The sequence below is a fragment of the Nestor notabilis genome, unplaced genomic scaffold, assembly GCF_000696875.1.
Source record: "Nestor notabilis isolate BGI_N333 unplaced genomic scaffold, ASM69687v1 scaffold22662, whole genome shotgun sequence".
Taxonomy (NCBI): domain Eukaryota; kingdom Metazoa; phylum Chordata; class Aves; order Psittaciformes; family Psittacidae; genus Nestor; species Nestor notabilis.
In genome coordinates, this window is record NW_009917279.1 from 1 (window position 1) to 24,582 (window position 24,582).

A 24,582-nucleotide genomic window follows, 5' to 3' on the forward strand; every position below is an offset into this window, starting at 1 on the left:
GAGCCCGCCCGCCCTGCGCGCCGCCATGTTGTGTTGGTGCGCTCCGTCGTTGTGGAGCGCTGGGCAAAAGCGCCTGAGTAAGAACCACAGTAACTAACAAGCAACATTCAGGACGTGCTGTTCAGGTGGCACCTTCGCAGAAAAGACCCTAATGAGTTAAAAAAGCCAGTGAGACTTTCACATCTGCCTGCACCAAGGGCTGTCTCTCACAAAACTTAGCGTATAGGAGGGGTGATAGTGATAACTTCCAAGAAGCTTCTCTATTCAGGAACTTTTGTCTTGGTTTACAAGTACTGTCTGTGTAATGCCAGCAGCATTATAGATACCTTGGAAGCTCATATCCTTGCCTGCTTTTTCTGCTTCCCATGCTCCCCAAAAGCATTTTGCATGTGCCACGGATTTTTCATGGTGATTTCCCATTTGCCCTCAGCATCAGTTTGGTGCTGATGGGCCTCAGCAGTTGCTCAGATGACAAGGCAAGATTGGCCTTTGGCTTAAGAGCAGTGTGGCTACAGCAGAGCGGTTTGTAAAAACACGAATGGTTGGAGTTGGAAGGGACCTTAAGATCCAACCCCCCTGCCATGGGCAGGGACGCCACACACTGAACAGTGTCACCCAAGGCCCTGTGCAAGCAGGACACACTAAGAATGGAACGAAAAAGTAAAGCAGTAACAACCAAGAGCCAAGGATGAACGCAGGGAGGCACAGCATGAACACCCCCTTGTGGGACAGAATGTCCGAAGGACTCTGCGAAGGCAGTGCTATACACCCGATTTGCTGTTTCTCCTTAGCAGTGGTTCTGTATCTCAGCCTCACTTGCTCCTTTGGGATAAATCACAGCCCTTCTATATTAGGATACATTTTCCCATTTTTCCCATGCTCTCTTGAATAATTCAGACAGCACACTTATTTCCTGCAGCTTTTTCCTTTACTACCCCAGAACTGATGGCCCTTTTTATCTGGCCATGAAAGATAAATCTCCTTCGTGGCCAATACAGCTACAGAAGAGGGGCAGCACTGTAAGAGCACTGGGGCAAAGGCAAGTATGCCATTCAAGTATTTTTTTAAATCTTGTAAAACAATTACTGCTGAATGAGGCTTTAAATTCTACCAGCTTTCTCTCTTTTTAGGTTGGTTATTTTGCCTGCAAATATAGTTGATTGGAAAAACAATCAGGTTTTCTTCTTAGCAGAGACACAAGACACCTGGTCTGCATGAGAGCTCCAAGAGAAAGAAGGCTGACTAATAGCAGAAATCATGCTTTGGAGTTTGCAGGTGAGTCCCCTTCTTTTAGTTTTACAAAGAGAAGTTCTGATCTACTTCTCAAGTGTTAAAAAAGCTTAAGAATAGACAGTTATCAGTGCTATTTCCCACTGTAAGGCTGAGCAGGGAGCTGGATTCGTTTGCAGAGAAGTATGCCCAGGAAGAAGTAGCTCTTTTCCATATCAACTCAGATTGACATTTTATAAAGTTATTCTCAGTTTGGATGACATTTCAGTTCTCCACTCACTGTAGAAGACTAAATGAAAAGATGTAAATCTGGTAAAATCAGAATTCATATAAAAAAGTTAAAAATAAAAGAGTAGATTGAAATCAAGTCCATCCTGCCATCTCTGGCAGTGTTCAAGGCCAGGTTAGACAGAGCCTTGGGCAACATGGTCTATTGTGAGGCATCCCTGCCCATGCCAGGGGTGTTGGACCTAGAGATCTTTAGGTCCTTTCAAACCCAAACCATTCTATGATTCTATGCTCTAACTCATTTTATTTTTCATTTGTGAAAATCTGGGATTTGGCACACAGAATTGCCACATTTCAACTTGGAGATGGTAACTGCTACATGGCTAGGAACCTGTGGGACTGTGGATGGCAAAGAGGTACAGCCCTTCCCACTCTGGAGCACCAGAAACCAGCTCCAAGTTGCCATGGAGGGAGAGCAACCTATTTTAGTTACACTAGCCCAAAACTTTCACCTCTGCTGCTGCCACATACAGGATCAATAACCTGTTGTTGTATTTTTCACCCAAAGCTGTTCAATTCCACTAGCGCTGGCTATTGTTAAAATAGCTCAAGTGAAACACCAAATTCAGCTTAGCTAGTGAATTACAGCTTTAACCCATGAGCATCCCCACACTGTATGGTTTCAGTCTGGACATGCTGCTTGGTACCCACAACTCTCAAAGCAGCAAGCTTAGCAAATCTATGGCAAGTTAAGACATAATGCTACCTGCTCTTGCTGCCTTCTCTGCTTAGGGGCCAGGAAGATGAACCACAGTTTGAGAGAGCTGCCAGTTCCTCCCCAGGGATCAAAGGAAACAGTCCAGAAGCAGAGCAGCGCCTGAGATAGCTGAAGCCTGCAGGTCGCAGGATAGGATGGGGCTATTGAACATCAGTGGTATCTTTGTGGTATTTTCTCCCAGGATGAAAGCATGCTTTGTTCTTTCCACCAAGCTGGCATGGGAGAGCATGTCCTATAAACAGGAGAAGCATTGAAGCCTGGTTTCCTGGGGATGCACTTGTGCACGTTGATGCAGTGCTCTGAAGATTTCTCCACTCCCAGCAGCTTTTTCCCACATGAATCTCCAGTGGCACATCCAAGTTGAGGATGCTTCTGTTCCTCTCTCCCCTCAAGGAGGGCATTAGTAGTCTTTGCTTTCCACTAGCTGCCCACCTATTTCCACAATACATCAAAACCTTTTATCCTTGAAGGGTGCAGGACTCATGTCTGAACATCTTACCATGTAGACCTCCACTTGAACAGAAATAAAGGGTGGTTTGCAAGAGTAGCTCAAATCCATGCAAGCTCATTTAGACTTTCAGCATCTAGAACTGTATCAGTTCAGGGGAGAACATCCCAAACTTCCATAGCATGTTTTTCAAAACCAAATCATGTTTTTTCATTCACATCCATTGCTTCTTGTTACACCTTTCTCTGACAGGTTAAAGGGCTCTTACATCACACAGCATCCTCTGCCTGTGAAAGCAGGCATCCATTCTCAAAGCAAGATCTATATACCTGGATCCTTGTTTTTCTGTCCCTTTGTTACCTGCAAGATAACCCAGCTGGACAAGACATTTAACCAGAGGGCAAATCTCAAGATTCAATCTAGCCTGTTATAAAGCAGGAGTGAAAAAAAGTAATAGCATTTTGATTTTCATTTTGTTGTTTTTCATAGAATGTGCATGGTATTTCTGGGAAATGTTTATGCTAATATTTCAGGGCTAAGTCCCATGAAAAATGAAGAAGAAAGCACCTCCTCAAACACTATAATTGGGTTATTAACCACAGTAAAACACGAGGTTCTTCCACATGACTTTTCCTTTCAGTTTTTAATAGCTTTTCAGGTACATGTCTGCATTTCACCCATGCAGCACACAGCAGAGAAGATAAGGAGCCATCTATGCTGGCAAATAAGAAGTAATTACCAAAGCTAGTTTTGATTTAGGAGTGTTACAATTGGATCACAGTATTTTTCCCTATCTTTTACTACTAAAATTATCTCAAGACTTGACTAGAATTATTTCTCATCTGCCCACAGCCAGGCACCTAAATCTATATTTAAGCACCTGCAATCTAGTCTAGTTTGATTTTCAGGACATAAAGCATGTACTGTTCCCCCTGCTGTTCAAGGAATTTGTTTCAGGCTCAGTTTCTCTGAAAATTATACTTCTCTTTTAGGTGATTAAACCCAGAGACAGGCTTATGCAATCACATTTGCCAAGACCAAGCTTCTGGGTCATTCTTTGGTTGTGAATGGCCCTTCTCTACTCCCACCTCTCCCCCCAAAAAACAAGAAAAAATGGAAATGAAAGAGAAAATGCTGATTCTTTCAGGAAACCTTATGGTTCAGGTGTAGCATTGTGGGTAGCATGTCTCTCTTTAGCCCTAGAGACCATATTTCAGTGTTCCATCTGGCAAAGCTGTTCACAGCAGGGGACAAGGAAAAGTTCTCAAATTAACATTAAAAGCGCCCGTATGGATGTGAATGCTAGGCTGAAACCTGCTTTTCCTGTGGCCAGACCCATGTGGAGTACTTGCCTTTGCAGAGTTCCACCCCACTTGGACAGAGATCCTGAACTGACTATTTAGTGGAAAGCCCAGGTAACGTGGGACCTGGAAGTTGTGCAGTTTGCTCAACAGACTAAAGCTGCTGGAACTAAGCAGAAAAATGCTTCTGTCCTCTGTACAGAGCTGATCATTAGAGGCTATTACTGCATCCCCCTGAACTATCCCATTTATCCCTAACAGCTGTTCAGCAGCAGCAGTGACTTCTGCCAGTCCAGACTGCTTTTCATCCTCAACAGTTCCTCACTTTTCAGTTAGACTCAGCAGGACCCATTATACCATAGAATCATCATAGAATGGTTTGGGTTTTAAAGGACCTTAAAGCTCATCCAGTTCCAACCCCCTGCCTCGGGCAGGGACACCTTCCACTAGAGCAGGTTGCTCCAAGCCCCTCTGTCCAGCCTGGCCTTGAACACTGCCAGGGATGGGGCAGCCACAGCTCCTCTGGGCACTCTATGCCAGTGTCTCAGCATCTTCAGATTACAAAGTACAAATCCTTCTAGTCCATTTCCTATGGTGTCCTGCTTAGGAGAGCAAGGGGAAATGCAGACTGTGTGCTATCCCAAATGCAAGGCACTGGAGACATATGGACTGTGCTCAAGGAGTCTAACTTAAGTGTTACAACTTGGTACCGATAGTTTAAGTGGTGCCTACGCCATCACTATCAATGCAATAAGGACAAGAGGGGCGAGATCTGGTGGTGTTACATGATGTTACAAGTGGTGTTTTGATGATATATTCTTACTAAAATGAACAGGGCTAAGCTGTCTCATGCCCTTGGGTTCCTCGGGATATTACCCAGATGAGTAACAGCCTCCCTGGCCAAAGTTCTGGATGCTGCAGTTTCATCCTGTGACACTGTCCATGCCACATCTGTCTGCATAGTCTGAAGGTTTGGAAAGTATTTGTACGTGGATTAAACAAAAGTCCAGGGGCCAGGGATATGCAGAACTCTCAGAAAATCCATTTTGAAATTAAGGGTTATCTTCATCCTGCCCAACTGGGTTCCTCAGGCATGAGAGATGCTGCTGTACAAGCGAGCAGCACCAAGGAGGGAGGCTCTCAAGAGTTTTGTTATGTACTTGCTCAGAAGGGGCTTTGTTTAAATCCTCCTATTTCTATGGGCTGCTTACAAGACAGCGTAATATAAGAATATCTGTGAGTTTTAATGGATTTAGAAGTCATAGCACGAAAGGGTGTCTCTGGGAGGAAATTGCTGTAACTGCTAGGAACAGAAGTGGGAAGATGATTTTCCTCCTGAGTGGTGACATTTTCATTTCACTGCATCCCTGTTATGCTTAGGTATTTTTGGTTTTGCACCAGAGAGCAGTAATATCAAGCAGATTGCAAAGTCAAGCAGGAAGGACTTAGACTGTCCTATGTTTCCAGCACAGAGAAGACATTAGCCATGTTCCTAACAAAGCCGGGTATGGGTTACAGAAGCAATCCAAGGACTGAAAGAAACAAGTCCTCAGAATGAGCACGGTCACCAAAACAGCAGAACATTTTGCCATCACATCAGAAATCAAAGCCTCCATAGCATTACCTCCACCTATATGCAGCTACCAAAACCAGCACATCCACCTTGTGTACATCTCAGCTCTTATTCCCCCCAGTGCACGTACGTGTGGAGAATCCTCGCACTGCTGGAAAACTGCAAGATGAGTAAGATGCAAGGGAGGGAGATCATGAGCGCAGGGCTGGTCCTGGCCTCCAGTCCAGGATGCCTACAGCAAGTTGCCCTGAGACTGAGAGCTATTACCTGTGCTCACCTGACAGCCACATGAACGGATGGCAAAATGCTTACCTCACTCCATCATTAGGGCATAGCCAAGAGCAACTAGTAACTCACCCAGTGGATATGAAATACCAAATGGCAAAGGAGATGTCTGTTGTAGTATGGCAACTCCCAGGTGGTACAGCTTCATTAAAGTTAATAAAATAGCTGCTGGAGGATTTATTCAAATGGTGGTAAAGCTGCTGCTTCTAGCAGAAACTGAAGAGTCATAGAAGTTGAAGAATCCTGAAAATACAGATCCTTTTCCTACTCCTCATGATTATTGTTCCCAGCAGGAGAATGTTAAATGCATATCACCACTTGACGAGTATGGAGCAACCCTGTACCCCAGCTGCCAGCACCTGGACCCAACTGTTCCACAAGAGGAGCCCTACAATCCAGGGTCCCTGCAAAGTCCCAAACTTCCTTCAAGTTTTCCAAAAAACCACATAATTTGGAAAAACAAGTGTGAGGTATTTTTAAGAAGCAGCGGTTGTGGAGCTGCTGGACTCCCTTAGGATGCAGTGGGGCAGTGGGTGTCATCTGAACACTGGTTTCCCAGTTATCCTCCTTGCTGCCAAGGAACCTGGCCCCAGCAGTGAGCCAGCTTGGAAAGGGGGAAGGTTGGGTGAGCGCAGACACTGGAAGGGAACAGAGACCCTGGGGCAGTCAGAGTGTGGCCAGCACTGAGTGACAACAATGGGTACTGAGTCCTGCCCTTTGGATTTCAGTAGCAGATGCCATCACCCAGTATCCCAAAGCATCAAAGTGCCTTATTGGAGCTGAATGGATGGTGTTCCACTGCGACTGTGAAGAAATTTGCAGGCAGACCATGCTTTTGTTTCTCCCACAGCCGCCTCTTCAGAAAAGACTTTTGTGTGAGACCTCATTTGCTGTTGCTGTGTTCTACATTGTTGGAGACATGCAGTAGTCCTACACACACCACTGGCATTTCAGCTCTGACTCAGGGTCTTTTTTCAGCAGGGAGATGAATGTCACACTCTTGCCTCATGGTTTTCTTGACTTACAAGGTCTCTGAAGTCCTTGGCTGAACCCAAGCCCTCCCCATCGCTGTGGCACTGGGATTGGAGCCATTATGCTCCACAGAGCCCTTTTTTCCCTGACCCAAGGCTATTCCTAAATTCTCCAACATCTGCAGACAATGCATAGTACGGCATCGCTCCTGTGCCAGCCTCTCTCTGACCTGTGACAGGTGCCACAGCCTTTTGTTTAATCCCAAAGGACACAGTGGCTGCAGAAAAGGGAATTAAAATCCTGCAGTAGCACATCTGCCCTGTATCAGGACAAAACAGGGATTTTGCAAAGAGAAAATGAGTCCCAGGCACCTTGCAGCCAGCCAAGCAGATGAATCATTTAGGGAGCTGGAGCTAACATGAGCTACTTGCATATTTAATGCATCCCAGGGTTCCTGTCTGCTTTCAAATTGCTCAGGGATGTTTGTGGAAGCTCTGGGAATGCTGGAGCCTCACAGGCACACTTCAGCATCCTGAAGGGAGGAGATGTTTGACTTAGATACTTATCTCAGCACTTTCTGCTTCATAAACTTCTCTGCTGTGCTCAGGCATTAAACTCTCCAGGCTGGGAGGCACTCAGATGAGGATCAGGGGAATAACTCTGTGTCTTGGAGAAAGACAGAAAGACCTTTCTGGCAGTGAATGATCTCCATGTCTCCCCTTCCAGTACTGCTTCCAAAGTTATTAAAGATGCGGTTGTCACAGCACAGCCATGAGCTTTGTTTCCTTGGGTAAACCAAATTAAAAAGAAAAGGGAAACAAAAAGAAAAAAAAAAAAAAGGACCTTTGAAATTCTTTTTTTAATTAATGCTTGAGATGAGCTTGTAGGTTGATCTTTCAGAAATAGAGCTTTCTGTTCCATAGGAATCTACAGAATCATTATAGAATCATAGATATAGGAGCTCCAAGGTGTGGAAGAGGTAAACAGGAAACATTCCCGAAGCAGGAAGGCTGAAATCCTCAGGCATCTTTTAAAAAATAAACAGAGTACACTCCCCTATTGTAATGCAATTACCTGGTGGAACTTACTGCTGCAGGACAACGTAGGGGACAAAAATAAAAGCAGGCTTCTATGCACGGGCATTATTTACACCAAGTCTGGTTAATCAGAGGATGGTTAATGCTTCCTCTCTGGATATGTGTCCCCTGGCTGCACCACCCTCTTGGATTTTTTTCTATTGCCTAATTTGAACCTCCCAAGCCACAAATTGTGACTGTTTGTTAGTCACTGTCTTCTATAGGTGAGAAGAAGTTGACTCTGTCATCTTTGTACCTCACCCTGACGTAGCTGCAGGCTGGTATCAGTTCATCCCTTAGAACCCCATGTTGAGACAGTTTCTCCATAACCCCCAACCTCACCAGCTCCTAGAGGCTCCTGTGCATTCAGTCCAACGATGCCTCACTTCTCAGGATGGCAGAAGGTTCCCCATAGAGATGTTGTCATCTCCTGCCTCTGCACCACACCACAATTGTGCTTCCAGTTCTGATATATATGAAGAGGCTAGAACATGATTCCCAGGACCCAGGAAACATACATCTTTGCAAAAAGTCCTGAGTAGAACTGATCACCATGTATCGCTGGAAAAATACTTTCAGAGGGATGCTGATGAAAAGTCTGGAAGGGGAGAATGCAGACCAGCAACATCAGCCTATGTCAAGCCACTTTCTGAGATGCAAGCTGAGGTCTCCACATGGCATTGAGATCCATCAGTGCTGCAACTCTCAGTGGAAATCCACTCTTCAGGTTACCCTGGGTGCTTTTTTATGCTGCTTGTCTTACTACAGGTGAATCAAGGAAGAGTGAAGCACACCAAGCTTATTAACTTTTCTTTAATTAGTAACAGAACAAAAATATCTGGACTTTCACCAATTATTTTACAAAGCAAATATTTGAACGATGTGTCAGGTGGTTTTGTGTCCGTTTTGCTCTGTTTTATTTCCATGTAAAAATATATATCTGGTACATAAGCTTAAAAAAAAATAGATTTTCACAACAAAATAAGTGCTTTGAGCACTAAAAATTCACTTATGCACCTTAACGTTAACCTAAATATTTACATTTTCCAGCCACATCCCCCCCCATCCCAAAAATGGTCAAACCCCAGATTATAAATATCAGCTGTGTCTGGTATACAAAACTTTTCCAGAAGAAGGGCAGGAAATACAAACATAATGCAGTGGCTCAGACACTTTGATTTTAACTCCATAAAAACAGAAAAGAAGACTTCAACTCCTGTCAAAAGACAAATGGCAACAGGGAACACAACATTAGTTATAAGCTCTTGCAAGCAGAAGGAAAAGAAATTTTGAGATGTGATACCATTCAGAGGAATAATGGCACAGACCAGGCAGCAATAGTGTGCTTTCAAAAGGTCAAAAAGGTTTAAGAAGGACTGTTCTTGCTTTTTTGGAAGAAGAGGGTAGATTAGGTGTCTCAAAGTCCTTCTCCACCTCATTTGCTATACTGTAGAGTTGAAAAATGGAAAAACATCAATTTCTGCAGGCAGCATCTGTTGATCTTGAGCCAAGACAACGTCAGGAAATGCTGACATGTTGAAAATAATGTTTTCTGGCAACAGCTTCCTCAACTTTGTGAATCTTTCTGTGCTAATCACACTGAAGAGTGGGCTAGTTCACCTTGTCTGTCATTGGGCCACCTTGCCACTAGTCTAGGAAATGTTGGATGCATCTTAGAACATCATGAAGTCCCTCTGCCAAACATGAAAAATCCGTTGCAAGGAAAAATGGACCCTTTGGTAAAGCATGAATTAGGGCAGAATGAGAGACATTCATAGCTTGTGGTTAAAAATGGTACAATCAGCAACTAACCACATGAAGGCAGCTTGGATCAAATGTCACCAGCTTTGCAGAGTTGATCTCAGATGTGATCACAAACCTACTGCATGTGGGAAAGGTAAGAGGCATTACTCAGTAGCCAAGGTCATACCTGCTCACAGGGCAGGAATCACTGATAAAACATCTGGAGATCAGTGTAGCTGAAGATAAAACAGGAGGAAAAGTAGCTGTGAGGGGATGTTAGCAGATGTGGGATTGAGTTGTAGAAACCAGAGTGTGCAAACATCAACCAAACTTGCCTTGTTCTCCAGTAAGTCAGTGGCTTTCTAAGGCAGGAGCCATACAACAGAGACTGGGATCTATAAAAAAACCCTCAAAATCTCTGTCCAGAGATGCTTGGCAAGCTTAGGCTTTGGCTGTGGTCTGAAGAAGCTCCTCTGCAGTGTTCATAGTTCATTGAGTTGAAATGCCCAGAGCAAGTCTTCATGAAGAGGTCTCCCACCACAGGGTATCTTGTCCCATCGGACTCCAAATAAGCCAGCTAAGTTTGCTTGCCAAAATGCTTCAGTGGCAAATTCGTTCTGTCATTTCTTTCTGCATTGAAGGGGGAGAGAGAAGAAAGAAACAGTAAGTGCAAAAGACAGGTTTTGGTAGAGTGACACATCAGTTTGGTAGGTGTCCAAAAACAACCCAAAGAAGCAACCGTGAGAGTCTCAGGGGGTGTTTCTCTATTTCCCATGCCAGCCCTCATGGGAAGTGCTCTGCCTCAGCAGCTCCTTCCTGGCATCCTCCTCGGTTCCTGTGGCACAAGGCTTTTCTGGCAGCCTAGCTTTGAGAGCAGTCCAAGGAAAGAGCTGAGATGTTGAAAGATGCAGGTCCTGCTCCTGACTCAGCTATGGAGCAGCCAAACAAGGCTGTGCTGCTCTTGGAGCCTCTGTTTGCAGCTGCTGAGGGAGACAGGACATGGAGCTGCTCCTGGCTCTGGCTCCAGGAGGTAACAACAGCTAACGCAAAGGACCTCTGGCTTTGGTGAGGAATCCCACAGTCATATTGCAACACAGATGAGTGCTAATAAGAAGTCCACAGGAAACCTCCTGCTAGACCGAGCTCTGTTTAGGCTGTTTTCTTCAGCCAGGATGGCATCCTGCCAGCTGCATTAGGAAGGTGCCCAGCTTTCAGCTGCTGGAAGATGGTATTTGTCCTTACCTTAAGGAGCAAAACTAAAAGCTTGCAAATCATGTACTGCAGCAAGGAAATCCTGTGATTCTCTCTGGCTCATCAGGTTCATTGCTTGTGAATCTGTGTTTGCACACCGACCCCCTCACACAGCCCAAATAAAGGTTTGCACATTAATATGTACTCCTAAAATAGAGCTGAAGTAGGACTGGTCTGTGGAGAAGGAAGGATGCAACTGTAAAAAGGAGAACTAGGAAAGCAGGATGACCCATAAGTAACCCTATAAAAGGCCCTTTAGTGATATAAGCAAAGGGGACAAAAGCTGCAATTTCAGCTCTTCAGCAGTGAGAGATTTGTTTTTAAAACCCACTGGGGGAGAGTGGCAAAGAGAGGGCTTCTCTGTAGGAGTAACATGCAAAATCACTCAAGCAGCAGAACCTACCAGCAAATCAAAAGCCAGTGCTCTGCCACAGAACTACATTGTAAATGGGAGATGTTTGCAGACATCTCAGAAGGAGAAAGAAGGGGGTGAGAAGATGGAACATCCTATTGCAGCAGCATCCAGCCTACCCCACTAGCACCGTACCACACACCAAAGCAGCCTTGAACTGGGTGGATTGAGGTGATCAGTAGACTGCGAAGCCACTTTTGAGCTCCTTAGGCTGGCCCCAAATGTCCAACACATTCATCACACTCTAACAATCCCCACAGCTCTGCCTTAGGGTATAACCAGCTGGACCTCTGCCAGTGCTGCTGCCCAGGGCCCTGACCTGTTCTTGTCAAGGCGACAAGTGCACGGCTTCCCTCTGACCCCGTATTTCTTGATCTGTTAAGAGAGTGAATCACTGCCTTGTGCTGGTTCTGCCTGTACAAAGGATCTCTTTCATTCTCAGCTCCCAGGACTTGCTGCTAAGAAATCCTGTCTCAAAGAAGCTTGACAAAAGGGAAGCTTAGGCAGCAAAGGGAGATTCTGCCAGAGGCAGGCTTAGAAACTGAGAAATCCTTCATCCTACAGTCTTCAAAGCTGTTTAAGCCTAACAGGACATTCTCTGGCCAGGGAGGTGCTGTTGTTTTCTTTCGTACTCCTCAATCTGAAAAGCTGCAACCATAGTAGAGCACTCAGACCTGTTGTCCTGCTCCAGATATGCTCCGTCCACGTGCTTGGTGGCCTTCCATAATCGCATGCAGGGAACAAGCACCTCTGCAGGCAGAAGCCTCCTCTGGGATTCATGAGGACTAATTCTGGCCATCTAAATGTAAGGTTAGGACAGTTGTCTGGGCTCAAGGCAGTCAAGAGAGACTGAACCTCTCAAGGACACTTTGTCTCATCCCTACTGAGAGATTATCGCCTTTCCACAAACCTTGAGAACTTGCAAAAACAAAACTTTGCAGCCTTAGCCTAAAATGTAGGCAGATGAAATGCACTGTTTGTCCTTGCTTTAAGAGTCAAACCAGCTCCTGAATCCTTTGGGACTTAAAAACACTTCTTTAGTGTTTTAGCGGGGCAACAGCTATAGTGCAGCCACAGGGAAGTGGACTGAGGTGAAATGTAGAGTGCTGAAGAGACTGGATGTTACTATTTGTGCATCTTTACACCTGCTGCTGAAGCCAAGCCAGAGCAGCATGAACCCCCACACCAGGCTCCCAGGGGCTCACTGGAAAGCCCCTGGGATGGATGCACATGAAGAAACTTCATATTCTTACTTTCCCTGCTTGCAGCAGAGAGAAATGCTGTTGGAAGCTATTGGATCAACCCTAACCCTTGCAGACTTTGGGACTGATGGCAGTGTTATGCTGCAGCCTCCCTGGGGTAACAGCATGGCCAGAAAGACCATTTTCAGTTTTTGAAAGCTGTTCATAAACTGCAGCAACTTGTCCCTCCCTCCTCAACTCAGCTTTGAATCTTGGACACAGCCATCCTTTGGTTGCAGGATGCTCATGCACACCTACAGCAAGTCATTGCCTGAGGGAAGGTCTGCCATGCGGTTGGGTCTGCTTGCAGCTTGGATGCCAGGCAATGGGCACACCACAAAATGAGACGCAGGTAGACCACAGGTAAATGTGTCTCATTTCCTTGTAGTTTAACCCTGGTTGCATCACACATGAAAATCTGTTCACATTAGATTCATCCAGACCCATACATCATCTCATGTCACGTGTGAGTCACTGGCATTGAAAGCCTGATTAGCAATGTCGGCCTCTGCTTTGGCTATTAGGTGGTAATTATTGGCATTAGCAAGCATCAGTCAAAGGAGATGACACCATTATGGGCTGTATATCAATGCTAAAGAAGTTTGTCATGAGGAGTGGTGGTGAGGGAGACTAACAGGACAGAGTGAGGCTGAGCTGCCATTTTCTGGAGCTGAGGGCCGTTGTGGTAATAGGGGTCACAAACTCTAGGAAATAATTCATGTACATGCCATTGTCATTCAAGTTTCCTCTGATTGCATCATCATCTCTCCATCCCCGCAAATCACAACAGGAGCAGACAGGCAGCAAATTGACTAAGACAAATGAAAGCAGAGGAATAAAGCTCTGGAACTCTTCTGAGCTCTTTCTTTCTCTGGGATTATATCCCTTTGGTCTTCCCTGGGTCTCTGTTGCTGGATATGACCTTTTCTACAACCCAGCCCTATCACAGCACGCTAAGTACTGGGTTCCGTATTGATTCTTCTCCCCACTGCAACGTCTTCCCTAGGTCATGTTGTCTATCTGCCTGTGACACACTTGCTTCTCTTATAGAACTGTGTTTTATTTTCTCGTTCCCAAGCTGTCTGGCCTCTGCTTCTCACCAGTCCTGCTGTTTTCAAGGACTCTCACTCTCTGCCTGGCTAATTGCTTCCCAAGGGAGGCTGCAGAGAAACTGGAACTCCAGCGAGGCACCTCCAGTGAGGCATCCATGGCTGTTGTCTGGAGGTGCATATCCTATTGGGGCTTACCTTCCTGCAGCCTCATTGTAATTTACAAAAGGATCTCAAGCAGGGGCCTTAGTCTGCTAACAGGAAACCTCAAGACTGTGGAGAGGAGATTTGAGCTCAGATCTGACCCCTGAAAGCCATGGCTGGAAATACTTTAATGTGCAAACTGCATTAGAGCTACTGAGATAGTATAGAGAGACACTATGTTATGGTGGCCCTGAGGACAATGAAGAGCAATTCACGGACACGGCAGCAGAAGTAGAGTTTAAGGGGGTTTTCAAAGGGTAAAGGGCTGCTGAAAAGTTCTCTCTCAGAGCACTAAGGCTGATGGTTACAGGACAGAAAACATTGGTGTGCTTCTGAGTCAAGGTGGATGAAAGGGTCCAGAGAGGGTGACTGCACTGCTTATAGTGCAGCGCCCACCTAAACACACCAGTCCTGTGTCCCTGGCACTCTCACACTCTCCACCTCCCCATCCCTGGGGCATCCTTACCAAAGGCTCCAGCTCCCGATGGTCAACGAGGCTGAACTCCCTGATGAAGTAGTAAAAGTGCTTGTAGCAGGTGTTGACATGAGCTTCAGCACCCATGTTGATGATGCTGTCAAAGTGGTGGATGTAGACATGGACAAAGACACGGAAGAGCCGGGTGAGGATCTTAGTGCAAACTTGCTGGAACTGTTTGGGGAAGGGAACACCTGTAAAGCAGAAGCAAGTTGGAAGCCATTTGACCATTAAAATAACACATATACCAGCTAATGTTTAAATATCACTGTCATGCTTAACAGGCAGTCATGGATGATGAGGAAGGATCAAGAGTGACAGCTACACAGGGGCTATGTGCTGTCTAGCTCTCACCCCATACTTCCTGATTGCTCAACCAGCAATTTCATACAGGCATTGGCTGAGGATTTGGGGAGTCTCCCTCGGAGAGAAAATTTCTCATCTAGTGGAGAGAGAAGTCTCTCTCATTCAGAGCAACCTGGCAGAGGATCCTACCCTCTCTCCCTGATTTTTCCTACAGCTTTCCCCTACAAGCCTGTGCAGGCACAGCGTAAGTCAAAGTGTATTTATCCAGGTCCATGAACAAAACTAGACCTCCTCCCAGCAGAAAAGATACCTTCCCTGGTCCTCTGAATCAAAAGCATGGTTCATACCCTCATGTTTTTCCACACACCCTCAAACATCACTTCTGATGCATCACTAGAAATAGGTGGGGTTTCTACTTCTTTTCCTGATCCTTGTTTCTAACAAATGTCTCATTAAAACAGGAATAACACTGCCTTAATGATGCTGAGGTTGTAATTTCATTTCACCCATATGATGCTCCCCTCTGAGAGGTCCTCCCAGGCTGATCAAGAAAAGGACCCACCACAGATACACACTCTCTGTACTTTTAGCCTAGTCCCACATAAAGACACAATTTCATACTCTGCATTTCCATCCTTGTTTAAATGAACTGTTATCACAGCAAAAACCTCAGAGGTGTGATACAGCCAGTGTCAGCAAGCTTGGGGTAAATCTCTAAAGGAAACATTGGCTTTGAAACCCTGAATATATAATTTTCAGGAGGAGGAAAATGAAACAACTGGAATTTGTTTTCCTGAAGCTTCTTCCTCCCCCCTGAGCAATTCAATGCAAATTTGCAAAGAACAGAATAAACACCTCTCTTCCCACGGCTGTACCAGCCTCCTCCCTTAGCTTCTTATTAATGCAGCACATAACCTCTTAAAAATCTCTCCAAATAATCTCTGCTCAGGCATGGCCAGCTCACGCATTTGCACTGTTGAAAGCACCAGCAAGTCTCTTAGCTAAAAAAAAGAATTAAAAATGGTAATTTTATCTTTGAATCATTCTCATCAGCCTCACAAGATAATTAAACCATTGTTCTCAAAGGCTCCTGGCAGTTTTGTTTCCCATGCCCCTCTCCTCCATGGGTGGGAATAGCCAAGGAGCTGTTCTTCCAGCATCATGCATGGAGCCTGTGTTTTCAATGGCCAGGGTGCTGGGTTCAGTATTGCAGCACTCGTGGCAGAAAGTCATCTTTCTTTGATCTAAAACAGGCTCATCCCAGCCCAGTCTGTCTCGCCTTGCTTCGTGCACAGCATGAGTGCAGTGGGCAGGGGGGGATGTCCCAGACACCACTTGGAGGAGCACACGTATCTCAGTTCAATGTCACACACACAAGGAGAGGTAGTTTTGAGGCTGATTCTCAGCCGCTGCTCTGCACGACCACGAGCACACTGCAGCCTCAGGGCTGTTACCACAGCAGGGACGTCAGCATGACCCGTTTCACTGACAGCTCTAGCAGGTCCCATTAGGACTTTCTGGGAAAGGTGCTCACATCTGGCAAAGTACAACCAGGCTCTCCCTTTGCCAGCACCTTCGGGTTGGTAGTGGAGATCTGCCTCTGCCCTGCACCCTTGACTGTGGAGCTCTCCTTGCCTGCTGGTCTGATAAGGGCAGGGATCAGAGAGAGGTCTCCCAAGTTTCCCTGCAGTCTGGAGGGACACGGTGCTTTACCCACAGCTTCATTTGAGCTTTTGGCATTGAGTGAGAATTTGCTGAGCAAATAAAAGCCGTAATCACCCAGCTGGGGGCTCAGAGGTGCTGTTAGGGCATCCCTTGCAGACCTGCTTTGAAGAACCAGTCAAGAAACACTGGTTTTAATAAAGACAAATTCACCATGGCAGGTAGTTTCTAATGGATGCACATTGCCAGGCCCCGGCTGGGGAATACACACTGTTCTGAACAGCCTGTCTCATGGGACCAGGGGTGAGCAGTCGCTGCAGGGAACTCAGCAAGTTGCCAGCAGGCGGACAGCAACGTGTTTGTTGCCTCCAGTTTGTCACCCGTCCTACCTGCCTAGTGCCTCCTCTGGTCAAAGCAGGCAGCAAGGATGAAATCAGACCTGATCAGCCACTGGGAGTTTATCACCAAACTGGGAAGGGTGATAGTGAAGGAAACCAGCAAACCTCGACCCAGTCCTGAGCTAAGAAAGAAATACGATCATACATGAACAGCAGATCAAAAGAGGGCCGATAGCATCTCTAGTCCAGATATTGCTGTCAGATGAGCGACCTCCAGAGCTGGCAGATGATGACAAGCGGCTTTTCATCACTTTTGTCCTGAGGATAGCCAGGAACCATCCTGTCAACAACAAGCCTTCACAGACACGCTGGCAGGCAAAAGGAGAGACACCTCCAGCCACATCCTGGGTTCTCCAAAAGCAGCTTTTGCATCAGGGAGCAGAGACGTAGCATAAATCATAGCTCGCAGAATTGTTTGGATTGGAGGGAATCTTTAAAGGCCATCTTCTGGGCTACTCCACCACTGTGCTTTCATGTGAACCCAGCTCCCAGGAGGTGAAGCTCGGCTGCTCTTCTTGGGTCTATCACAAGGTGTCAGTGTGTGGCCATCCCCTCCAGACGTGGCCAGGCTGTAGATAGACACTAATGTCTCTAATGGACAGGTCACCCCTCTCCCTACCATGTCATGACACCACCACCCATCCTGGTCCCTTGGATCCAGGGATTACTGGGCTCCAGCTCTGGCTCCTTCTCCCCACATCACCCCTTTCACTCGCACATGTGCCCAGGGAGGCCTGAGCAGCCCCAGCAGCACAGGGCATAACCCTGGGCCATCACGTCCTGCTTTCTTTCCCCATGCTGCAGCAACATCTGTGCCTCCTGTGCCAGGACCCTCAATACAGACTAGAGATGCTTGACTGGACCCTGCATCAGGCACAGGGGCCTGCACCAGTTGATCAAAGCACTTCCCATAGGAAGGAAGCAGGGCGGATATGTGATAAGCAGGTTGCCTCCACCAGCAGCAGTCTTGTCTTGCTGCTGATCTCCAGTGGCTTTGGAAGGAAAACCCCACCACACCCACCACGGCCCATGCTGGCAAGGAGAAGGAGACATTCCCCACCTCCTCACCCAGAGCTGAAAGGAAAGGGCTTTCCAGTAGAGCCTGCATCTGACCAACCCAGGGAGAGCAGCAGAAAGATGTGGCATAAATAGCCTTGCCCTGGGTCACGGCTGCTGGCTCAGCGGATGTCCAGCAGACAACGCATGTGACATCCTCTCGAGCATGCGAGGGGACACAGTGAAGAGCAGGCTGTGCCTCCTCCCTGCAGCCACCACATCCCAGCAAGGGACAAGCCCTTGGACAGGGATCTCAGCACTATCCTGTTCTTACAGGTGTTTAGCTTTAAACCAAGCAGACAGTTAACATCAGAGACATCCTGACTGCTAAGAGAGGTCACCATGCATTCCCCAAGCACAGAGGGTGACAGGCTGCTCCCCTCATGGCTCCCACCTCCCAGCCAGGCTGGGTCAGGTAGATCAGTGTTACAGCCAGTGGCAGAGAGACCCCATTAGTGGCCAATGTGCTGATAAGGAGCAGTTGGGAGTGGGGCAGTGGTGGCCCTTGTTTGGGGAACTTCTTCCATCTCGGAAGTGGTGTGTGGTGGCACAAACCAGCAGGAGTTGCAGCTTGGTGAGATGAAGGGATGATGCTGGTGGGACCGGCTCTGCGTGGCTGAGATAGATGACCTGTTAGCAGCAGTGTGGCAGGCCAAGGCAAAGTCAGGATGGAGCCCCACGTTTTGACAAACCAGCCCAGCAGGGTGACACTGCTTGGGTTTGCTTCACCCTCTGCAGCCCTATACACATATAGGCACCCAGCAATCCCAGTGCATCCCACTGATCCCAGCTACCTCATGGGACAGTGGAACACCACAAAACACACCTGGGCTGATTTAAAGGTACTAAAATTACCTTTAATTCCCTGGTGCTCACCATCCAGCAACCTTGGAGAAAGCAGCAGCAAACCCACAATCTGGCAGGCATTAGCCCCCCTATGACTCTTCTTGCATGATGAGTGATGAGGAGGGGACTATAGGGTGCAATATGAACTTTGTCAGATACCGGGAGCAAGATTTATACACAAGGTCAACTCTTCTCCCATTATCCAGGCATGCACCACCCAGACACTGCACACAGACAAGGCAGCCGGTGGCTCGGAGCATCACCTATCCCAGTGTGGAAGCACGGCCCAATCCCAGGAGGAGTGGAGCAGAGCAGCCATCCCTTGCAGCAGAAAAGGGAGAACCTTACCGTGCTCCAAGCCAGGGCAAAGCGCTAAGTACAGCAGGTACAATTTCACCGCAATGCAGCCAGGGCACTGTGAGCAGCGTGACTCACAGCCCTGAAATGAATTAGCACCTTCAGTTTATCTTGGATGTTTTGCTTGAAAACCCCAAGATGTGACTTAATGCCCCAAAAAAGCAGCTTTCCTCACTCTGTGCTGATTGCTTCAAAACATAAGGAAACCATGTGGGACCGTGTAAAAGGAAATGAAAATGAGAGCTAACAAAGTGTCTGCGCTTACGGTACGGGACTGCAAATGGCTCTTGGATCTCTCCTGCCACCTCTCCTGTCCCTAACGCTTGTGCTCCAGCCAATTTAATATTTTCAGGATGAATCAGTACTGGGAAGCAAATTTGCTTCTTGGCAATTGCACTTTTTTCCTCTTCAAGAGCAGTAGTTCAATGAACTACGTGATGAATTATTGTTGTTGGTATTATTTCTCAATTCCATTTTGGCAACTGTGGTGTCAGTGAGTAATTTTTTGCCTAAAAATAAGTCTTTAAAGCCCCATTTAAAACTAATGGCAAGATGGCAGCTGCAAGCTGGGGTGAAAGAAGCTGCAAGAAAACAGGCAGGAAAAAAAAGAAGACAAAGCACGTAAAAAATAGCCAGCTGAGAGAAGGGCAATAATTACCTGAATCCTGAACACTTTTCTCCTGTTGTTATGGGGAGAAAGTATCGGATAGTTTCACACCAAGTTCTCTCTGGTTTTCATAATTGTTTTGGGACAACGCTTGAATGGCAGAGCTTGAGTTTTGAAAAGCTTTCTAAGAACTGTTCCAAACCCTCCTGTGACTGACGCTCTGTAGAGCTGCAGGCACATTTGGCAGAGAGCGCGGGGTGTTTCCGGCGCTGGGTCTGGTCCAAGCCCTGCGTCTGCACTGATTGAATAACGCCACGACGGTGCTGATGGAGGACGCCTGTGTGCAACCAGCAGCCTGATGCTGGGCTGACAATGCAGACACAGTGGGCTGCCACGGGCCCTGCAATCCCCATCCAGACATCCCTGTGCACCTCCCTAAAACCAGGCACCACGGGGCAGAACGGTTACTGGAAGGAGCTGATGTTTTCCAGGTGGTAATGTGTTCATGTGGCCACTCACTGAAGAAATTTCCTGATATGGTTTTACCAGCTGGTAAAAATACACCTGTAGAATCATTTATTCTTCTCCCTGGATGGGAACAATGCTTCTTCTCCGTTTAAATGTATTTTTCAGGACAGCTATGTTGGTTGAAAGAGTGGAAACAGAGCGCTAGCACATGCAAACTGATACGGGTAGTCTGGGAAAGCTGCTGCTGCAGCAGATTTATAGCAATCAGGTTGGCATAGCTCATCCCATGCAGGGATTTGTCTCATCTTGACCAGCAGACAAACAGGTTTCCGCTCCAGAGGAAGGATTATACAGAAAAGCCTTTGAGTGGGACCAAGCCCTGCAGGTGGATGGGGAAGACACAGCATCTCCCCCCAGCTGTTGCTGTGGTATACAACAGTGGCCCCATTATATCACCAAAGGGATTTTCTGCTCATGGAGGCAGCCATCCAAGGACTGCGGTCCTCCTGGTTAACTCTGCCAGGTCACAAGCTGTCTGCTGGCATGAGGCTCCCTTGCTGGAGCCAGGACAGGGACCTGATGCTTCAGTGGTACAACTGAAGCATCTCACTGGAGATGCTCACTGGAGTTGTGCCCTGTGATGCCAAAGGACCCTGTGAGCCCACAAGCCACTGAACCATCTCTGCTCATTTCCAGCTGAGCCTCTCACTCCAGGACGAAGGATTTCCCCTCTCTGACCCATGAGACACCTCTCCTTTAACCATCAGCACAGCCATGAGCAAGCCCCACTGCATCATGCGCTGCTTCATGCTTTGTAGGTTTTGGATAGAGAAGGATGCTGAGGTTTGGGGAACACTTACTTAAAGGAAAAATATAAAAGAGAAGCCTGTTTTGTCTGCAGTCAGGTGGCCTCAGCCAGGGAAATCTTTGTGCTGGGACAGTTTTATTGCATAACGCGAAGAGCAGCCAGGAGGGAAAGCTGAGATGCACACAGCTCATGAAACACCCGCTGAGACAGTGGTCAGCTGTGCTGGTGGACCTCACTGGACCTCACAAACAGGAGTGGGACAAAGCTTCATGTTAAACCCCATCTCTGCTGTTAATATTGAAGAGCCTCACTGCGACTCCAAAGCATGACATTTGTAATTTCCCTCCACCACTTCATCAGGCTCATTTCTCCTCCTTCAAACAGCTCACATCTCCCCTGTGTCCTCTGGGTGCCTTACTCCCTTTGTCCTGGGTATCTTCAAGAGGGGCTGGCTCTTTAGGAGGGAGGCTGAGCATCTCAGTTTGCTCATCCCTCAGCCCCATATCTCTCCCCTCTGTGTGTCCCCCAGCCTCCCCCATCATCCGGTGCAGGGACAAGGAGCAGCACATCAGGAACAGGCGGATGTGACATTTTCCTTCGGCCAAACACCTCCATTTTCTGAAATGCCAGAGCTACCGGGCACACAAGGCAGGCCAGTGAAAGACAGTTGACAGGGGACACACTGATGACAAAGTGCCACCAGCTCCCTCCTCCCCCTGCCTCCCACAACAGCCTTTCATGTGTTTTAAAGTGTGATCTCAGCCTAAGTTCCCTTCTGCATGTGGGAGGCCACAACCACCAAGCCGTGCCTGCAAGGGGGCTGAAGTCACTGGGGGACACAAGTATCCCTGCAACAAAGGGGCTTGGAAGAGGGACCCTGGGAATGGCTTTAGAAGAGAAAAATGCCCCATGACTGCCTGCAGCCAGCCTGGATCTCGGCCAGAATTGCCCCCATACCAAAGCAAAAGGAGAAGTGGAAACCAGAGGCACCAGCTGTTCCTCCCCACGTCAGGATGTGTTACACTTTGGAGGCAAAAGTGCCAGAAATGGGGTAAAAACCAGCAGGGCCACAACTGTACTTTGCTTTTGCACCTCAGGCATGAGAGAGTGGAGGGTGCTGCAGACTTCCTGTAGCACCGACTCCCTGGAGTAGCTTCCAAGAAGCATCACATCCCAAATCCCACCTGAAAGGCATGAAATTGGACCAGGACACTCTAATGTCTAGCTGGAGGGCAAACTGAGTAAATCCACACCTGTGCCCATGCTTTTAATGGTGTGCAGAGCTTCTCCTTGGGAAAAAGCCCCCTTGGGAAGAGGCAGACCCAGCCTGTATCCTATGGCTGCTGTTTCACCCCTTGGCAGCAGCAACTATATGTCCAGCTGCAGCCAGAATCAACAGGGATTTTGGTGGGACTGCCAGCACAGAGTATCCTGCACCAACACTATCAACCAGCCACACTTCCAGCCTTCTCCATCCACCGGGAAGTGTGAAGCCCACTGAGCCCAAGAGAGAGGGATGCGACCATGGCACAGCAAACGCCCCAGTGAATCCTAGGCGCTGGCTCCCCCATGTGCCCCAAAGACAGCCTATCTGTCTGTCCTCCAGCACAAGGACCTGGCACTGCGCTCACCTGGCCTTCCCCTCTTGCTTTCAGAGAGCCACAAACCCTCCAAGCCTCCAAGGACCAGAGACTCTCCCACAGAAGACACACAACTAGATGCTACAGCACAAACAAATAGGGCTACAACAGGTAGTGGCTGCCAGTAATCCCACACAGACCATTTTCTTCAATGTTTCCCAGTGTATTAATGAAAATCCTGAGCCTAAAGTGCATTGATTTCATAGGCTCTGTCAGCTGTGCTGCTTGGGAAAACAAACAAGGTCAAGCAGCCTTGCAAAGCTGCATCTTTCCCCCTGAAACCCCTTAAAGATTCTTTTACATTCAAGTACCTTTGCATTTCATCTGGAAAGCAACCATACCAAGGCACACCTGAGGCTCCAGCAGCCCCACCAACCTACACATCAGCTCCAACCCTTGAACTCATCTCCCCAAATGACAATAAAGCAGCTAAGTAGCAGGGCTAACATCAGCCCTGGCAGCTGCCAAGCACTGCAGGTCAGCCACAGAGAGGTTAGTTTCAAGCTGTGTTGCCTTTGGCAGCCGCTGCAAGCTCCTAAGGCTGAACTTTTGTAAGGGGTGCATTGTACACCCTGGGGGTTGGCAGCTGGAAAGGCCAGATTCCAGGGACAGGCATCTCTGCTGAGGCAATACCTCAGCTAAGTAGTAAAATGTGATGTATAATCAGGGCTCAGATGAATTAGCAGAGGTGGAAAGGAGCCAAGAAGTGAAATAACAAGGTGGGATGAGGGTTGGACCTTGGGACCACCTTTAACCAGCTCTGCAGCTCAGCTCCTTGAGGAAGTACAAGGAAGCTGATGATCTAACTGCCCTTATTTCTCACAAGCACAGAATACTTGGAAGAAGCACAGAAAAGAAGAACATTGTTTTCCATATCCCCTAGGAGCAGAAAGAGGACTCCCAAGCTCAATCTGGGACAGACACTGAGGAACACCGGGAACAGTAAAGGCCATGATCTTTGGGATTGCAAAGTCAGCAATACCAACCCTGAGGTGCACCAGCAGCTTGGGAACCTGCACCAGTTCCAACCCCAGCCTTCTTGTGAAGACCCAGAGCACGCTCACCTATCCTGGTGGGGAAGATGTCCTCGTTGTTAATGAGCATCTCAATCCAGTCCATCAGCATACACATGTACTGCGGAGCCGACAGCTTGGTTGGCTTCTTGTATTTGCTGTCATCCTGCCACCTGTACTCGTACTTGAGTCCACCAGACATGATGGGGCAGCTCTTTTCTGTGCAGTACTCCGACATGGTGCCGTAGATGAGGTTGATGCGGTTGAAGAAGTCCACCACGTGCACCGCGATCCAGTCGTTGATGCTCTCACCGGGAGGCAGCTGCACCACTGATTTCAGGTCCAGCCCGGACTTGAGGGAGGCCTGGGCTTTCTTGTACAGCTCGAAGCGCTGGGTGCCCGGCTCAAACTTCTTTCGGGGCCGAAACGTTTTGTCTTTGTTGAAGACTTGCTTGAGACACAACGCCATCATGGGCAGGGATGGCCAGGGTGAGGGCAGAGGCTCAGCGTCAAACCCAAAGCTGGGGTCTTCAGAGGTGGAGGTCTCTGAGGGGAGAAAGAGACAAATTTTGGTCACATATGAAGCCAACATGAGCATGCTTGCAGGGATGAGTTCACACCAGGATGCTGACGGGCCCTGCTGCTCTGACAGCACACAAGGATGGAGGTTTTGGGTGAGCTCCTGGCCCCTTCACATCAGGGTGACATGGAGCAGCTGATGCCACTGAAGAGGGTGAGCACTGCCACATGTACCCTGTGCAAGGCCCTTCCTTATTTCTACACACACCAGGAGCTCACCAGGCTCTTACCTCCAGGGCTTTTATCAATAACTGCTGCAATAAAGTGAGAGCCACGATATCAACAGAGTTCACCAGCCCAGGAAGTCCCAACCTGGTGTCCTTTTCCTCTTCTGCCCAAGTGAAACATCTCTTTCCCAAGGATTTCTCAGGACAAATAACCCCATCCCACCACTGCGGCTGGCGAGTGATGCTCTGGGAACCACACTGTGACCGCAGCTGGCTGCTGGTTCACACAGACCCAGCGCCGACATCAATGGGAAAAGGGGGGATTATTTTTGTTGTTCTGCCCCGTGTGTTTGTCCAACAGAACAAAACATGCATCCGAAGAAGGGAAACGGCAGCACAACAACACGAC

General features: G+C 47.7%; 1 protein-coding gene across 1 annotated transcript; it reads right to left on the minus strand.

The window, feature by feature from the left end:
- Positions 1-10,234: 10,234 nt before the first annotated feature.
- MOB3C (MOB kinase activator 3C) lies at positions 10,235-23,899 on the minus strand. The gene is made up of 3 exons (XM_010009153.1): positions 23,479-23,899; positions 14,258-14,460; positions 10,235-10,264 (listed from the first exon to the last, which is right to left on the minus strand). The coding sequence occupies exons 1-3, from the start codon at positions 23,897-23,899 to the stop codon at positions 10,235-10,237; spliced, it is 654 nt and encodes a 217-aa protein (XP_010007455.1).
- Between the last annotated feature and the right edge of the window lie 683 nt (positions 23,900-24,582).

What these genes read in the sequence shown, in the direction of transcription:
- MOB3C (XM_010009153.1), bottom strand. Translation starts at nt 23,899, where the DNA reads ATGATGGCGTTGTGTCTCAAGCAAGTCTTCAACAAAGACAAAACGTTT. An exon ending in CATCTTCCCCACCAGGATAG is followed by an intron (nt 14,461 to 23,478) that starts GTGAGCGTGCTC and finishes TCTGCTTTACAG; the next exon opens with GTGTTCCCTTCCCCAAACAG. An exon ending in ATCGGGAGCTGGAGCCTTTG is followed by an intron (nt 10,265 to 14,257) that starts GTAAGGATGCCC and finishes CCTTCAATGCAG; the next exon opens with AAAGAAATGACAGAACGAAT.